The sequence below is a fragment of the Diabrotica undecimpunctata genome, chromosome 7 (genome assembly GCF_040954645.1).
Source record: "Diabrotica undecimpunctata isolate CICGRU chromosome 7, icDiaUnde3, whole genome shotgun sequence".
NCBI lineage: Eukaryota > Metazoa > Arthropoda > Insecta > Coleoptera > Chrysomelidae > Diabrotica > Diabrotica undecimpunctata.
In genome coordinates, this window is record NC_092809.1 from 25,196,068 (window position 1) to 25,214,637 (window position 18,570).

General features: G+C 33.5%; 1 protein-coding gene and 1 non-coding gene across 4 annotated transcripts in view; both read right to left on the bottom strand.

The window, feature by feature from the left end:
- Positions 1–18,570, bottom strand: part of LOC140445087 (tyrosine-protein kinase transmembrane receptor Ror-like) — a 275,808-nt gene that overhangs the window by 31,956 nt on the left and 225,282 nt on the right. For all 3 annotated transcript variants that reach the window (XR_011951364.1, XM_072536902.1, XM_072536901.1), the window contains exons 14-16: positions 15,198–15,294; positions 12,682–12,817; positions 5,712–5,844 (exon numbers count right to left, since the gene is read on the bottom strand). Coding sequence is in view for 2 of the 3 variants with exons in the window: in XM_072536902.1 (XP_072393003.1) it covers positions 5,712–5,844; positions 12,682–12,817; positions 15,198–15,294 (366 nt within the window). In the remaining variant the exon portion in view is untranslated. The remainder of the gene's footprint in view (positions 1–5,711; positions 5,845–12,681; positions 12,818–15,197; positions 15,295–18,570) is intronic.
- On the bottom strand, positions 2,177–2,249 carry TRNAK-CUU (transfer RNA lysine (anticodon CUU)). The gene has a single exon. It is a non-coding gene; the product is annotated as a tRNA-Lys (tRNA).

Genomic DNA, 18,570 nt, shown 5'->3' on the forward strand with positions numbered 1-18,570 from the left:
CGCTCATTGCCAGGTTGATAATGTGTTGATGATCAGATCACATAAGTTCAACGCTGCGAAGGTTGCTATATTGGACAGACAAGCCAATGGTTAAAACAACGTATTACCCAGCACAAAAGTGACTGCCATAAAGGTAAAAACACATGCGCTGTTGTCGAACACTACATCAATACAGGTCACAAATTTGACTATACCAATGTTGAAATCCTACAAACAGCAACTAATTATAAAAACAGGCTGTTTCTGGAAATATGTTATATTACTAAAACAAAAAATGTAATAAATTACAAAGCAGATACGAATCAGCTAAGCAGCATCTACAGCAATATTCTGCAATTCATTTAAGTCAAAATTAATTTACGATATACCTGCTACCTTATTTTATATAGAAATTTAAAGAAACTCGTCTATTCCACTATACACTTTTTGTTGTTTTATGTATAGGTATATTAACTTATTTTGAAAATTGTCAGTCTAATTGTGAAAGTGTCAAACAAATGTTTGTCATGTCTTTTTTGTGAATAGTTCTTACCCCTGTAAGTAAATATTGATGTAATTTTATAGTAATGTTGCTTATCTCTTTGTTTTAATAAATTTGTAGAGCACTTCTGATGAAGCCAACAATCAGTTGGCGACACATTAAGTGACTAGAAAATAGAATTGTTTTAATTCCAGACCGATAGAACCTGACATATACCCAAGAAAATTATTTTAAATAATATATGGTCGATACTAAACAAAAAATTGTATATATATGTATATATATGTATATATATATATATATATATATATATATATATATATATATATATATATATATATATATGTATATATATATTATATATATTATATATATTATATATATATATATATATATATATATATATATATATTATACATATAGATAATATATTATATACATATAGATATATATACATATGAAAAAAGAGGTTAGTCTTTGTATGTGGGTATATTTTATTTTTATTTTATTTTATAAAAACCCTTAAAAGGGGCAACATTACAGGCATGGTAACCTGTATTTTAACCTGATGATGGAACAGTTGTTCCGAAAACGTTCGTGCTTGTAATGTTGCCCTTTTAAGGGTTTTTATAAAATAAAATATACCCACATACAAAGACTAACCTCTTTTGTTATACGTGGTATACAGCCAGCTACAGGAATTATTTTCCTTGTGGATTTTATATATACATATATTTTTATTATATATTTTACATGACCCCCACCCTCACCCCATGGGGTGGGGCTGGGGATAACTGTAAAATCTTAAATAAAAATCCCCATTTTTATTGCATATTTGGATTCTTTACGCAAAATTAAGGAACTTTTATTCGAGACATTTTTTCGAGTTTTTGATAGATGGCGCTATAATCGAAAAAAAACCGATTTATCCTGATACCCAAGGAAAATTTTAGAAACGGTCTAATATCTCGGAAGATACAGTGCTAAATGAAAATCCAAAAAAGATTTATTCAATATTTCTCAAAAATCTATCGAATGACACCAAACACGACCTCCACCCCGACCACCTGGGGGTGGAGCGGGGGACAACTTTGAAATGTTAAATAGTAGCCTCCATTTTTTATTGCAGATTGGGATTCTGTAAAAATTTGTACAAAACATTAACATAACAATTAGTTTGCCGACTTCCGATCTTACTTGTTGTTCTGCAATTACAGAGCTATCTATTTCGAATCGAAAAACGATTCAGATAACACTTGTTTTGATGCCATTCGATAGATTTTTGAAAAATAATGAACACATCATTTTTGGTATTTCATTTAGCTGTGTATTTCTCGAAATATTAGACCATAATTTTCCTATATATTTTTATACATAATAAGGAATCACGCATAAACTGTTTTAGATGTATTTAGTGATATTAAATATTTTCTCAATTTAAAAAACTTTTTTAGTCTTGTTTATAGAAGCTTTTACTTTTTTCGGCACTACCATGAGTGGCACATTAATTGTTTTATACAGGTACTTACAGTTCTTGTGTTAATATTTGTTATGTATATAATAATAAACTTTTTGTTATTATTTTTAATACAAGTAAATTTAAATTACATAACATTTCCGATTTTTACAACAAAATAGCTATTTAAAAAACGATACTACCTTTTAAAAAATGTGTTTAAAAAAATAAAAATGTATCGCCCAACGTGGGGCTCGAACCCACGACCCTGAGATTAAGAGTCTCATGCTCTACCGACTGAGCTAGCCGGGCTTATGTTGCTGAATTCTGGAAGCGGATGTGGAAATGGCTAGAAAATATTCATAGTAATGGGCCGGAAAAACTTAATTAACATTCACTTATTTTAGGTTTGTTTAGGGTTCCAGTCTAAACAATAATTTTTGTCAAAATAAAAATAAAATATTTTGAAAACTTTTTACAGTCGACTACACAAAATTTTAATATAAATCCATAAATAGACAAACGAATTTTATCAGAATATGGGGAACAAATAAAAACCAATTGACCTGTTTGATTGTTGTCCACAAATGCTGAAGACTATCAAATTATTAGGGGTAGACTATACTTTTTTTAACTGTGCTATTATGGGCAATATTTCAACGGTTGCTTGCCATTTTGAAAATAGAATCTAAATTATTTATCATTACTTTGTAAGCACAGGTTGCAAAATTTTACACAGTTTATCTCTTATGTTTACATAATCGTACATACAACAAAGAAATAAAAAATTATTAAAAAAAAAAGGAAAGAAATTAACTTCAATATATTTTATGTTCAATTATAATAAAACAAATATTTATAACGATGGTGTCGGAAATTTAAGAACTGTTTTTAATGGAATTGAAGGTTAGATAGAGGTGGTGTTTATAAATGAATCCTCAAATTATGTTCAAAAGTTATGGGTCAAAGGGAACACAGATTGCAGTGATGCCACTGGGTAACATAGAAGCTGCTTGTCGAGGAGAAAATAAAAAAAATTTCGTCATTGTTTCGAGATTGTTTTCTTGTGTCAAAATAGTTTTTATCGAGTATCTGCTTGAAATATGCCAATAAATTGTAGGTCAATGCTACTATAAGAAACTAGACCACGGCATATAGACCCTGGAAAAAATGTAGCAGGATATTTTGAATTACAAATTTGGTATCATTTGACAACACCGTTTGGTCAGAATTGGGACAAAAGTAGTTACTTACGGGCATAGGTTTGTGTTTTCGAACAGAACAGAGTAGGCAACAATCGTCACGACGTAAGGGACTAACTTTAGTTTAGAGATTGCTAGTGATTCTGGATATAAAATCTATTTAGAGGATCAATATAACATTTTTATTCGGAATAATTTTTACTCCGACAGGCAACAGAAATAGGAAACAACATATACATATTTTATTGACTTTTATATATATAGTCTTCCGGGTTGAACCGCGTCGATTATCGTTGCGCCGAGCTTTCGTGCAACGGTTGGCGTTGGGATTGGCGCAGGAGTTGGCGCGAACATTTCTGACAGTAGGGTTTTGATTGACGGGTGGAGCGGACGGTATTTTCTTTATGAGAGGTCTCCAAGTCGAAGGTAACCGTATGCTGTCATCCCTTTTATTGAGACAATTTGTCATTTTTTCAATTTATCTGACTCACTTATATACTTCCTCTTCTTCAGTGCCTTATCCGGTCCGGATGTTGGCGATCATCAAGGCTATCATGGTTTTGTTGACTGCTCTGCGAAACAGCTTCGCGGAGGTCATCCCAAACCATTGTCGGAGGTTTTTCAACTACGAGATACGACGGCGTCCCAGTCTAGTATTATCAGTAGATAATTTTTCTAACTAGATATTTTTATAATTAGATATTTTTCTTCGTTCGTATCACGTAGCCGAAGTACTCAAGCTTAGGCTGTTTCACTATATTAAGCACTTCTTTTTCCTTTGTCATGCGCTGTAGTCAACGTTGGTGACATGGTCCACACAAGATATTTTTAGTATCCTCCTGTAGATCCACATCTCGAAGGCTTGAATCCGCTTTTCAGTGGCTTGCGTCAGTGTCCAGGCTTCAACTCCATATAGTCTATATTTCCATATCAACACTGGAAGAATGTAGCACCTCACTATCCGCATCTTGGTTCCCAAACTGAGATCACTGACATCACAACAGACGACTTTAAAAAAATCTTAAAACACGTCAATTTTAATTTTTGAATAGCTATCAATTGTTATGTATTTGTTGAACATTACGTCATCAGCGTTAACGTAATGACGTAATCGACGATTTTTTTAATACAAACCGAGATCACGGGGCACCTTTTTAACAATTTTTTCAACTGATATTTTATGTTTTTAATATTAACGTTAATTTGATATACAAATTAATATAAATAATGTCATATATTTACACATTAAAAAAATTAATTAAATCCTCTTGTAGATAACCTATTAACTCTGATTCGCATAATATAAGTTTCTATAACATTTATTCACTTTAATTAATTGGTATTAAGATATTGTTAATAAAAATGAATTATTGTCTGAATACAATAAATGTGATATTATTCTACTCGATGGTAACCAAACGGCACACAACTAATTATACACATGTTATCTTATATACTAAAATGCTAAGCCCTTTTCTTGTCCACCACTTTACTCAAAAACCATATTAGATAATTAAAATATTTTTTCGGAATATTATTAGTATTACGTATGAGATTGTCAAGATATACTTTTGGTACAAAAATTCACTTCCGGTTTTGAGATGACCGGAAGTTAAAATTTACTTTAAGTTTTAGACCCCACAATGTATATATGGATCGAAAGGTCTCGTCGAGACGAATCTAAATATGTACTTCCGGTTGCGATCCGACACCGGAAGTGACCCGAAACGCGCATAAAACGTCAATGTAGAGCAAATCTGACACCGGATTCGTGATCAGCATGCAAAATTAACTGCTAAATGATATCCATGTCGACATTTGATGAACTAAAAATTGCATTCCGGTTTTGAGGTCGACTTCCGGTTTCGTTTTTATTAGTCAAATCAATAGAGAATTCAACGTAGAGTTCAAAAATGTAAGTTCACGAAATTATCATTTATAGTTTTTGAGTTATTGATAAAAATATTTTTACTTCCGGTCATTGTATATATTGTATATTTTTCTCGCAAAATAAAAATTTCATTTAAAAAACTCGATGTCGAGTTGGTCCGCTAGTTATTAACTGTTGCATAATAAAGTAAGGAGTGTCGGCATTTAAGAAAAATAGAGAAAAATGCGATTCAATTATTTAATATGTTTTTATAATCCACATTATTTTCCACTAATACCAATGAAAGAATACAAAGAATTCTTCATAGAGTTCGTATGATAACAAATTAATTAAAATATTATATTAATTGCAAGATATATTGTAAATTCGGAAAATTACTGGGTAGATAATACACTATACTGATTTTGATGCCAGTTAACTTAACAAATAGCTTCAGTGAATAAAAAAAAACTAAAGTATTAAGCAAGTATACAGCATAATAGATCGCAAGGATATGTCTTGGATTCTTTACTGTTTTAGTTTTTAGGCTAATTGCAGATAGTAAAGATTGACTTTTAAATGATAGTACACTGATTTTTGAGTTTTGGGGTATAGATTCTAAACTCAAGAATTGATATAGTGGTGTCGTTTATAGATCTATAGATTATGTATTATCCAGAAATGGGTAAATTAGAATATTACCTGTAATCCATAACTGTAGATTTCCCACAAAACTACTCCATATGACCATACGTCACTTTCTGTTGTAAATTTTCCATATAAAATAGAATCAGGTGGCATCCATCTAACAGGCAAAAGAGATTTGGATTGCACTCTGAAATAGAAAAAATTATATATATATATTAGAGTTCCCAAGAGGAGAAAATTTTTATTATTAGCTAAAAACATAATTCTTGATAAAAAATTTTATTTGTTCTAAAACCCCATAAAATGTTTTTAAAACCTTTTTTATAGACAATTTTATGTAAATCCCTACGGATTTTTGAACTAAGTTCGGAAATGTAATAAATATGGTGTCAGTGACGTTTACGTAATAATCTAATGGGTGACGTTTACATCAATAATCTAATGCTTCACTATTTGCAGAATTTCGGTTTGAATAGATGAATTTTGTTTTACCTGAATATTTTCTGTAAGTGGCTCTTGCTAAACCCAGCTTACGCTACTCTTCTTCAAATTATCTAATAATCCAAACTAAACTTTGGATTATCCCTTACGAAATGCATAGCAAGGGCAGTATTTCGTCTGACTGAATTACTTTAATAACTCTTTAATCCATTCTGCGTAATGGATACATTTGAATATTTTTATTTAAATATTTTAGGAAGTTTTATTAGTATTTAGTCGATAGCCAAGCGGGTTGGGCGGCCGGTTCTCATTCGCTTCACTGCGAGTGGTGCAGTGGATGTGAGTTCGATCCCCAGTTCGGTGTACAGAAAACAAAAAGGCTAACGCAGCAGTTTAAAATTCTAAATGAATCTGCGGCTTAAACTAGAATATGCTGGTGTCTGATCGGCCTATGGTGGAGCAGTACGGCAAGAGATAAGGGCTTGCGGCTCGGTGATAGATACTCCTCCATAGATCCCTACCGGAAGGGCGTACCGCCTAAAATGGTAAAATTGAAGAAAAAATGGACAAAATTTATTCATGAACTATATACAAAAAATCAATATATATATATATATATATATATATATATATATATATATATATATATATATAAATCCTACCATCATTGCTGCATCATTTTATTATAGGTATGTTTGTGCGTCCACTCGAAAAATTGAAATATATCTAAATTTTAGACTGTTGTTGACTATCCCGCAACCATGGCTACTTCAGTGTCAACTCAGTTTTCTATATACTTTAAGAATAAAGAAGATGATTTTTGATGACGAGAAGAACATCGAAACGCTATTGCAAAGCAAGAAAAGACATCTTCCCTTGCACAACATGCCCTAACAACAGGACACACAATCGATCTAGAACAGACAACAATGCTAGCGAACATCGAATATATATATATATATATATATATATATATATATATATATATATATATATATATATATATTCGATGTTCGCTAGCATTGTTGTCTGTTCTAGATCGATTGTGTGTCCTGTTGTTAGGGCATGTTGTGTTATATATATATATATATATATATATATATATATATATATATATATATATATATATATATATATATATATATATTCGATGTTCGCTAGCATTGTTGTCTGTTCTAGATCGATTGTGTGTCCTGTTGTTAGGGCATGTTGTGCAAGGGAAGATGTCTTTTCTTGCTTTGCAATAGCGTTTCGATGTTCTTCTCGTCTTACTTGAATTCTTCGATTAGTCTGTCCAATGTAGGATTTGTCGCAGTCTCCACAGGGAATCTTGTACACTCCTTGGTTTTCTAGTGGGATTTTGGTTTTTGCGGATTTAAGCATATTAGCAATTTTCTTATCCGTGTTGAATATTGTCTCTATTTTATGTTTTCTTAGGACTCTACTGATTTTTTCCGTAGTGCCCTTCACGTACGGTAAAATCGTCTTAGCAATAGGTTTTTCTTTTTCTTCTGTTGATTCTTTGCTTTTTCCTCCTTGTGCCTTTTCAATTGTGTACGTGGTGAAGCCATTTTTTCTTAATGCTGTTTTGACCGTTTTCATTTCTTTGTTCCTGTGTTCTTCATCTGTTAATCTTTCTGATCTTATAGTCAGGGTTTTGATGACTGACTGCAGTTGTGCAGGATGGTGGTGTGAGTCAGCGTGTAGATATCTGTCGGTGTGTGTTGGTTTTCTGTATACCGTGTATCCTAAAGTTCCATCTGTTTTCTTTATTATTAAAACATCCAAAAACGGTAGCTGTTGGTCTTTCTCTAGTTCCATAGTAAACTGAATTTTGGGGTGGATGGTATTAATGTGATTTAGGAATGTATTTAGTTTTTCTTCCCCATGTGTCCAGATAATGAAGGTGTCGTCCACGTATCTCAACCATAGTTTCGGTTTATACTCTGCCGTTGTTATTGCTCGTATTTCTATTTCTTGCATAAACAGATTTGCTATCACCGGTGACAGTGGTGAACCCATGGGTGCTCCCTCGACTTGTTTGTACCTTTGGTCTTTGTATATGAAATATGTGTTGTTCAGGCAGTGTCTCGTTAGGTTTACTGTATCCGGTGGTATTGGGTATTTTTTTCCATCTTCACACTTGACATCTTCCCTTGCACAACATGCCCTAACAACAGGACACACAATCGATCTAGAACAGACAACAATGCTAGCGAACATCGAACACAAAACCAAGCGAATAATCAGGGAAGCCATAGAAATAGAAAAATATCCAAATAACCTAAACACTCGAGATGATGCCCAAAGACTTCCAACAACATGGAAACCAGCTCTGCAAAGAACCGTCCAAAAAAAATTCAACTTCAGTTAACGCACAGAAAAAACAAACAGCGAAACCGCCAGACAAGGCCCCGCCCACTCGCACACAGGCAGGACCAATCACAAGAGCCCGCGCGCCGCCGAGAGAGTATTTAAACGAGCGCCGAAATGCCCAGTCGACCAGTACTAATCGAGTAACGACGAGAAGTAGTTCCACCAGGCTTGAGAATGGCAAGTGAGACCTTGCCGAAACGTCGCCAAAACAATGGTTTTCAAGAAAACCAGCATTTTTCAACGCGGAGTCAAACCCGGAAAAATAGTGACAGCACATATAGCTCCCGCGGAAACCTCAAAACAAACATAATTAACCTTTACGGGAAGGAATTTCTACCAGACATCAGACGATACGAAAAACTACGATCCAAACGAAGCACACTTTTGTGTAATCTCACTTTTTTAGAACGCTGCCGCGACGAGGACATAATTCCTAAAAGCATGAAGCTTACGTTTCATAAAAAGACTTATAAAACTAAAAACATCTTAAGAAGGGCCAGTTTTGCACTGATTAGGGAAGCTATCCATGACACGAGGCGGGATATCGACAAAGTCAATTCAGAATTACTAGAGCTACACCTAGTTCTAAGTAATAGTTTACATCCAATACTATGGAATACACTGGAAACACTATCCAACTTCCGAGCAGAGACAAACGCCGACTTAACAAAAATAAAACAACTGAAAAAGTTCAATAGTCTAACAGCCGAACAAAGACCGAGAAAAAAGGAAACACCACCGACGGAAACACACAAATTGGTTTACAATTTTTCAAATCTCGAATTAAATGAGGCCACAACGAGTGTTCTGTCAAAAGGATTTAATTTCGCCGTAGCACCCGCACGAATCCCTGTTGAAAACATTATCAGCGAAGTAGAAAGTTCCATTACCAATATACCTCCGGAAACAGCTGAGATCATACGCCAAGACGTATCGCAGATATTACGGACAGCCAAACCACCGAAAAGAAATTTAACACGTGAGGAAAAAGAGGCGTTGCGAGATTTGCAGAAAAACAAAGAAATAATCGTCCTTCCAGCGGACAAAGGTAACGCCACGGTAGTAATGAATATAGATGACTACGACAAAAAATTAACAGATCTTCTAAACGACACAGCATACGAAAAAATTGCCACAGATCCAACAACGTATCTAGAAAAAACAACGAAGGCCAAGATCAAAGTTTCAAACATAAAAAAGGAGGATCAGCCCAAGCTGATTCCACGCGAAAAATCATCTAGGTGCCCTAAGCTCTACGGTTTACCAAAAGTTCATAAAGTTGGGATGCCACTACGACCAATAGTTAGTTCAATCGGATCACCCACACAGCCGCTCGCAAAGTTCTTAGCCAATCAGTTACAACCGTACGCAGAGGAAGCGGATTCTTACGTCAAGAACGCAGGCCACTTCATCGAGCGTATAAAGGACGTGACTCTTGACCCGGGACATTTGCTAGTGAGTTTTGACGTGGTGTCACTTTTTACTAACGTCCCAGTAGAAGAATCGTTAGAGATTATAGGAAAAAAATACCCAATACCACCGGATACAGTAAACCTAACGAGACACTGCCTGAACAACACATATTTCATATACAAAGACCAAAGGTACAAACAAGTCGAGGGAGCACCCATGGGTTCACCACTGTCACCGGTGATAGCAAATCTGTTTATGCAAGAAATAGAAATACGAGCAATAACAACGGCAGAGTATAAACCGAAACTATGGTTGAGATACGTGGACGACACCTTCATTATCTGGACACATGGGGAAGAAAAACTAAATACATTCCTAAATCACATTAATACCATCCACCCCAAAATTCAGTTTACTATGGAACTAGAGAAAGACCAACAGCTACCGTTTTTGGATGTTTTAATAATAAAGAAAACAGATGGAACTTTAGGATACACGGTATACAGAAAACCAACACACACCGACAGATATCTACACGCTGACTCACACCACCATCCTGCACAACTGCAGTCAGTCATCAAAACCCTGACTATAAGATCAGAAAGATTAACAGATGAAGAACACAGGAACAAAGAAATGAAAACGGTCAAAACAGCATTAAGAAAAAATGGCTTCACCACGTACACAATTGAAAAGGCACAAGGAGGAAAAAGCAAAGAATCAACAGAAGAAAAAGAAAAACCTATTGCTAAGACGATTTTACCGTACGTGAAGGGCACTACGGAAAAAATCAGTAGAGTCCTAAGAAAACATAAAATAGAGACAATATTCAACACGGATAAGAAAATTGCTAATATGCTTAAATCCGCAAAAACCAAAATCCCACTAGAAAACCAAGGAGTGTACAAGATTCCCTGTGGAGACTGCGACAAATCCTACATTGGACAGACTAATCGAAGAATTCAAGTAAGACGAGAAGAACATCGAAACGCTATTGCAAAGCAAGAAAAGACATCTTCCCTTGCACAACATGCCCTAACAACAGGACACACAATCGATCTAGAACAGACAACAATGCTAGCGAACATCGAATATATATATATATATATATATATATATATATATATATATATATATATATATATAATATATATATATATATATATATATATATATATATATATATATATATATATATTGGGCCATTTATAGGATATGCACTTCAAAGTGCAGTAAGAGAATATTTTATAAATGGATACTTCACCAGAGAGGGTGGCTCAGGTAATTGAATTATTACGAGAGGGCTATAGTCAAGACTGTCGCCCACTTATGATGTATTCTCCAGTCTCAAGGGCTTACCACCGATACCAGGAGACCGGTAGCTACAGTCGACGACTAGGTTCCGGTCGGCGACATGTACCGACACAAAGGGATGATCAATTCATTCATTGTCCTGAGTGCCTTTCTGAATCGGTACGCGACATGAGTTGAGCTTCAACAATCCTTAAGGAATTTACGAGGTGTTACTGTCACTCAGTGGACAGTTGGAAGAAGACTTAAGGCTGCCACTTTGATTCCCAGACGAGCTAACGACGAGCCCAACTTGAACGCACGTCAGAAACAAGTTTTATTATGGATCAAAATATCCACGAAGGATTCCAATTTGCGAGAACTTCTTGAAAAAAGCAAATCGTATATCAAATATTATATCGGTAGCTACAGATCGAGCCCCTACCACAGTTGGACGTTATCGTGGTTTTATAAGTTTTTTAAAAGAAAATGTACCCGGAGTATTAGCAATACACTGCGTCATCCAGAGATAACATTTAGTTGCGCGGTTGTGTGACAAAAATGGCGAGAACTTCCACCAATTACTTTTTCACACTAATGTACGCTGGCTGTCGAAAGGCTTATGCTTAACAAGATTTTTTACACTATTTGAAACTGTTTTAGAGTTTCTCAATAGTAAAAATAAGAACTTGGAAGAAAATTTATTAAAGAGAAAAACAGGATTATGAGAATTAGGCGGATAAAGCAAAAATTGGACGGTACGAATTTTCCCAGTTTTCCAATGTAATCCAAGTAATGTGCCAGGAAGACGATGTTTCAAACTATGTTCAACATTTGAATGCCATCTATTCAGCTTTTGAAACTAGATTTGATGATATTTAACGAAAAACTTGAAGATATAGTTTAGAAACGGATATCAACAATTCTAGCTTCAAAAAGACATACCTGTTATCCCGTATTATGGAATACCGCGAGAAAATTTTTAATTGCTTTTTCATCTTCATACCTATGCATGTGTAAACATGTATATATATATATATATATATATATATATATATATGAATTGAGACACCGAATATATAAATACATAAACGGCGAAAGCAGCACAGTTCGTCAAACTTTTCGTGTATGAATTGGTATCAATAGACTGTTATAACGTTATTCCTGTATGCCCTACGTCTTCAAACAGTCGGGTAGATACAAACCCATACACGAAAGCCAGCGAATGTGTCCTGCTGCCTCCACTTCTCCAGTGGTATCTGCAAAAAGCGCCACCTATTTTGGTGGCGAACCGAGTATAACAAATATTGTGTACTAATGTGTCATACATACGGACAACATGAAAAATAAATAACCTAAAGAATTAATTTAATTTAAAAACACTGTGACAGTATGAACATTTAATTATTATTGTGGATTATTAAAATTTAAAAATATTCTAAAGATAAACTGCTATTACTTAAGATTCAATACAGATTATAGGAATGTAAAAATAATGGCTTACCGATAATAATCACAACTGTACATATCTCTACTTAATCCAAAATCACTAATTTTAACCACTAAATCTTTGGATACAAGGCAATTCCTAGCTGCTAAGTCTCTATGTACGTAATGATTCGCTGAGAGATACTCCATACCTGAAATAAAAATCCACATATTCAAAGAACAACTCACTTCAATTTAGATACTAGAATACAAATAGTATTATATACATATATATATATATATATATATATATATATATATATATATATATATATATATATATATATATATATATATATATATATATATATATATATAGGTTCTTGAACTATTAAGTGGAGCATAGAGCTTCAGAAACGCGCCATCGGGTTCTATTTTGCGCTAAGGCCTTCACCTCATTCCAAGACTTTCCTTGGCTTCTTATCTCGCCCATGATGGATGTTCTCCAAGTTTGTACTGGGCGACCTCTTTTTCTTTTCCCTTGGGGATTCCACTCTAGGGCAGTCTTTGCGATACTGGAACTATTTTTTCGGAGTGTGTGTCCGATCCAACCCCACTTTCTGGACTTAATTTCATTTTGTACCCTCTTTTGTTCGGTCAGGTGTAGCAGATCTTCATTTCTGATGGTGTTAGGCCAGAATATACGAACAATTCTTCGTAGACATTTGTTAACAAAGACCTGCAGTTTGTCTGTGAGGGTGTTTGTCACTTTCCAGGTTTCACATCCGTAGAGTAGAACAGACATGACATTTGATCGGAATATTCGGATCTTTGTCCTTGTAGTATACTCGCCAGATCTCCAAACAGGGTTGAGCGTGCTGAAAGCTTGTTGGGCTTTTCGTATCCTCATACGAATATCCTCTTCTATACCTCCGTTTTCTGTTATGACACTTCCAAGATACGTAAAGTTTTCCAAATTTTCAATCTGCATATTGTCGATAGTAAATAGCGTGTTGTTCCTTGCATTTATTCTCATGGACTTGGTTTTACTAATATTGATTTTCAAACCTATTTTATTGGCTTCAGTGGAAAGTGTTTCCAATTGGTAAGCCAGATCTTGGAACCTTTGACCTAATAGGCAGATATCGTCCGCGTATTCTAGATCGCTTAGGCGTGTGGTTAACGTCCATTGTATCCCTCTTGTGTCGGAGTCTAGTTTGGAGAGAACATAGTCTATACCTATGTTAAAAAGAAACGGAGAAAGCACGCATCCCTGTCTAACTCCAGTAAGTACGTCGAATTCGTCACTGTTGATCCCATTGTGTGTCACGCTGCATTTCGCATCAGTATATAGTGACTTTATAATAGAAATTATTTTTTGCGGGATGTTTCTTAGCTCTAAAATTTTCCATACAGCAGCGTTAGACAAGCTATCAAAGGCAAGTTTAAAATCAACAAAAACCATGTATAGGGGTGTGTTCCATTCAACCGATTGTTCCATTATTACCCTCACAGTATTAATGTGGTCTATGCAGGAGGATTCTGGTCTAAAGCCTGCTTGATTGGCTCGAAACTCAACCTTGTTTGTTATTCTTCTCAGTATGATGGTCGTGAAAATTTTATTTATGACAGTAAACAAGGTTATTCCTCTCCAATTTTTGCACAGTGTGAGGTTGCCTTTTTTTGGAAGCTTGATAATGTTACCTTTTTTCCAGACCGCTGGAATGTGGTTTGTTTCACACACCTCTCGGATTATGGGGAGCAAAAGTTCAGCAGTTAGATGCGGATCAGCTTTAAGTATTTCAGCAGCAATGTTATCGATTCCCGGTGACTTGTTGTTTCTCAGAGATTTGATATATTTTGATGACAAATAGTATTAAAAGACAATAATTTCATAACACAAATTTTGATTAAAAACCATGTAGAATCGGTAAAAATTAATGTTTTATTATAGTACATAATATTAGTTTTACATTTAATGCTTTCATTAAACTTAAAATTAATTTTAAAATTTTAAATAGGTAAAAAGAAGTAAAATAAGACTTACTCAAAATCAATTTAATTTTACCACCAAAACGACCGGTTTCGCTTAGTACACTTTGCTAAGCATCTTCAGGTCTAACGGTACCAGATAAAATAAATGCTGAAATTACAAAGCCCACATTAGGGCTTTGTAATGTGGACTTTATTAGTTATCTTATAAAGATAACAATTACAGTAATTATGGCAATATTACATGTCTGTGATTATTAATATGAATAAAATTGATGAAGCAGACAAAGTAAAAACCCACAAATTGGTATAAGATAATCTATTGAATTGCAATAAATTAGTAAATAACCAAAAAACTGTAGTATTTTGGTTAAGACAGCATCCTAATGTGGGCTTTGTAATTTCAGCATTTAATTTACCTGGTACCGTTAGACTTGAAGATGCTTAGCAAAATGTAGTAAGCGAAACCGGTCGTTTTGGTGGTAAAATTAAATTGATTGTAAGTCTTATTTTATTTCTTTTTACCTATTTGAAATGGACTCACACAGGCAACACATTCATGATTTTAAAATTTTATTTTATAAAATATAAAACAATTACCTTGTGCAATTTGAATAGCTACATCTAAAAATTGATTATGTGTCAAACATTTTCCTTCCTCTGGAGAATTTGCTATTAAGAATTCATGTAGATCACCCTAAAAACAGTTTTAAAAAAATATAGAATAAAAATCCTTCATTTTTTAGGTTTTATAAAAAAAATGTCGCAGAATTATGATGAATCCAGAAAATAATGTAATTTTATGTTATGGGGGGAATTTTGTTAAAAATTGATATTTTTAGATCTGAATTTTCCATTTTCTTCATTTCGAATCAGTTTTCGTGAAAGCTCCTTAGAAATACATCTAACGAAAATAGGTAATTGCAGCCAATCTTAATTGACGGCTATTACAGTAGGTTAAATAAAATAAAGTTTTCGACTTAATTCTTCGAGTTAATTATTAATAACAGTCATCGTTTGTTACTTATTCTTTTGACTTAATTTTTATTTTTCATTTGATACTTTTATTTTAACAAATGCGGGGATTGTTTGATAGGTATAGAAAAATATAGGTATAGTAAATTAGTAACTATTTACAATAAAGCTTCTCTAAAACCGTTTTAACCATGGACGTATAAACATAGATGGACCCAGCAATAAGATACCTTAAACACACACTGTTTTGAAGCTTCGATATTCCTGGACAAGAGGGTAAAGGGGAGTAAAACGGGTATCGATAGACTGTGATACTTCCTCAATGAGCATAAGCGTGCTTGAATTTTTACTCGCGGGGATAATTACTACTACTAAGGATTTCCACAGTTTTTACTGTCTTCCTTCACTCAACCGTTTTCTCCAATTTTCCCTGTCATTCCAGTCTCCATCTCGCAGGGTTCTTTTCTCCATAGCCTCGTCGATTTCATCTCTGAATGACCTTCGGGGTCTTCCTCTCTTTCTTCTTCCAATCGGGCTCCATTCTGTGATTTTGTTTATCCAGCGTCCTCTGTCCGCTCTTCTGACGTGGCCGTACCAGGATAGTCTCTTCTCCTCTATATAGTCGATTATGTCTGATTGCACTCCCATTCTCCGCTTAATCTCTGCGTTTTCAATTCTGTCTCTTTTTGTAAGTCTACAGCTTCTCCTCAGGAACTCCATTTCTACTGCTCTTATTCTACCTCTATTTCTCTTGTTTATTGTCCAGTTTTCGGACCCATATGTCAGGATACTTCTTGTCAGGGTGTTATATATTCTCTTTTTTGTCTTTATCGTAATGTTCTTATCCCACAACACTGAGTTTAGTTGTCTTATACAGTTTCTTGTTTGTCTCAGTCTGTTGTTTATATCTTCTTCTGTTGTTCCCTGGTTCGGTATTATGGTTCCTAAATACTTGAATTTATCTGTTCCATTTATTTGTCTTCCCTCGTCTATCTCTAGGTTTCTCATATCCTTGTTTTCTGTTGTTAGGTATTCGGTTTTCTCTAAGTTTATTTCCATTCCGTTGTTTTTATATTATATATAAAAAAAAAAAAATAAAAATAAAAAAGCGGGGATAATTATTCAGACGTTAATAATTGGAAGTAGTAATAATGTATAAAAACACGTTTTTATAGAAAAAATAAAATACAATTTTATTTGCTTTAAAATTAATACAATAAAATATAGTTGAGCTCAAGTTAATTTTTTAATAGGTATCAAATAATCCTACGATAAAAAAACAATTAAAAAATATACATTTGTCAAATTTAAGTACATACCTTTGTGACAAATTTGTTTTAATACAATATCAATAGATTCCACGTAGTAAGGGTTTCTGCTACAAAATTATTTATTGATCATTCCAAAGCTCTTGAGGGCATTTGACATAAAATTATTTGCAAATATACCTACTTATTAAAAAGTAGGGTGAAAATGTATAAATTATTGGAAAGCTATTTACCGAACAGAAATATTAAAGTAAAAATGGTAAATAGACATAATAGAAGACGTTGGTATAGAAATAAATTTTTATTGATTGCGAAATAAAACAGTCTTAGTAAGAACGCTTCTTATGCGCACGGTGTTAGCATCTAAAGTAGTCCTCGTTTCATGATGAATTCCAATTTTAAAATATTTCTCAAGAACCAATTTTAAAAGTTGCATAGAGTGACCATCGATTGCATCTTCATCATACATATGGTCACCAAAATGCTCATAGATTGATTTTGGGACATTTTGTATGGTTTCATTAATCAAAATATTCATAAGGTTTTTAACTAGTCTGTTGTAGATATTTATAGTTTTATTAAAAAATCTGAAATATTTTTCAGCTTACTTACAAGTTTAAATAACCAAGAAGGATGCTTTTGAAAGGTTTTTTTATACTGTTTTCTTTGTTGAAGTTTAGAGTAAGTTTCATCATTAATCAATATTATTTGGAAACCTACATAGAAAAATAAATGAGTTTTATTCATTTCACTAATTTATTGTTAATTCATGAGAAATATTAAATTAAAAAGCTACTAAACAGATCTTTTTAATCAGATGATGTCTACTTACAATTTAAAAATGTCTATACTAATTTCGTGAACTAATATCTTGTTCAATACATTAATTAATATGAATAAACCCAATGGTACGCCTATGAAAGACATATTTTAAAATGTAAACACACAGGCTTCCTCAGTTCCTCATCTTAAATAATGTAAACAAACAGTACTTACAAATTAAATGAGACATTGGGATGTAAATATTTCGTTTTTTTTGCAAATGCAACACTAGCACCATTATTATAATTTGTTTATTTCACTATTTACAAATATCACTTAAAATACAGCCAAAATATCGAAAAACAACTTTTCCTCATCTTGGGTAAAAAGTAAACAAAACATGGACATGACATGGAACAGCATTTGAAGTTTGACGTAGAGCCATAAGACAGAGAAATGTAAACACCGTTGCCATTAATAAATAGGTTTCAGTGCTTCTACATATAAAATAATTGGTTGATATCTGTTATACGCTATTATTAAATGATATGCACACTATGTGCACATTTGATGTTTTAATTACAATTAAATATATTAATATAAGTAATAAATTATTATTTTGGTTTGATAGCACCTGTAGAGTATAAAATAAATATAGTAATATTTTCAGCGATACGTGAATAAGATATTTTAATAAAAAAATGTGACAACATTTGAAGGTGCTGAGAATGTGACCTAGTCAAATAATTTTGGCTTCTCATTTTTATGTAAATAACTGAGTCCATCTGTGTTTATACGTCCATGGTTTTAACTATACTGTATTCTATCTATATTCGATTTGTTTATACGGGGTGAACGGGACGGAAGTTTATAGCCACATGGTGAAAGTGGCTATATAAAATTATAATGCATTTAACATCATCTTCTATGAAAAAGAAATGTCCATTAAAATAAATACATAGTGTAAA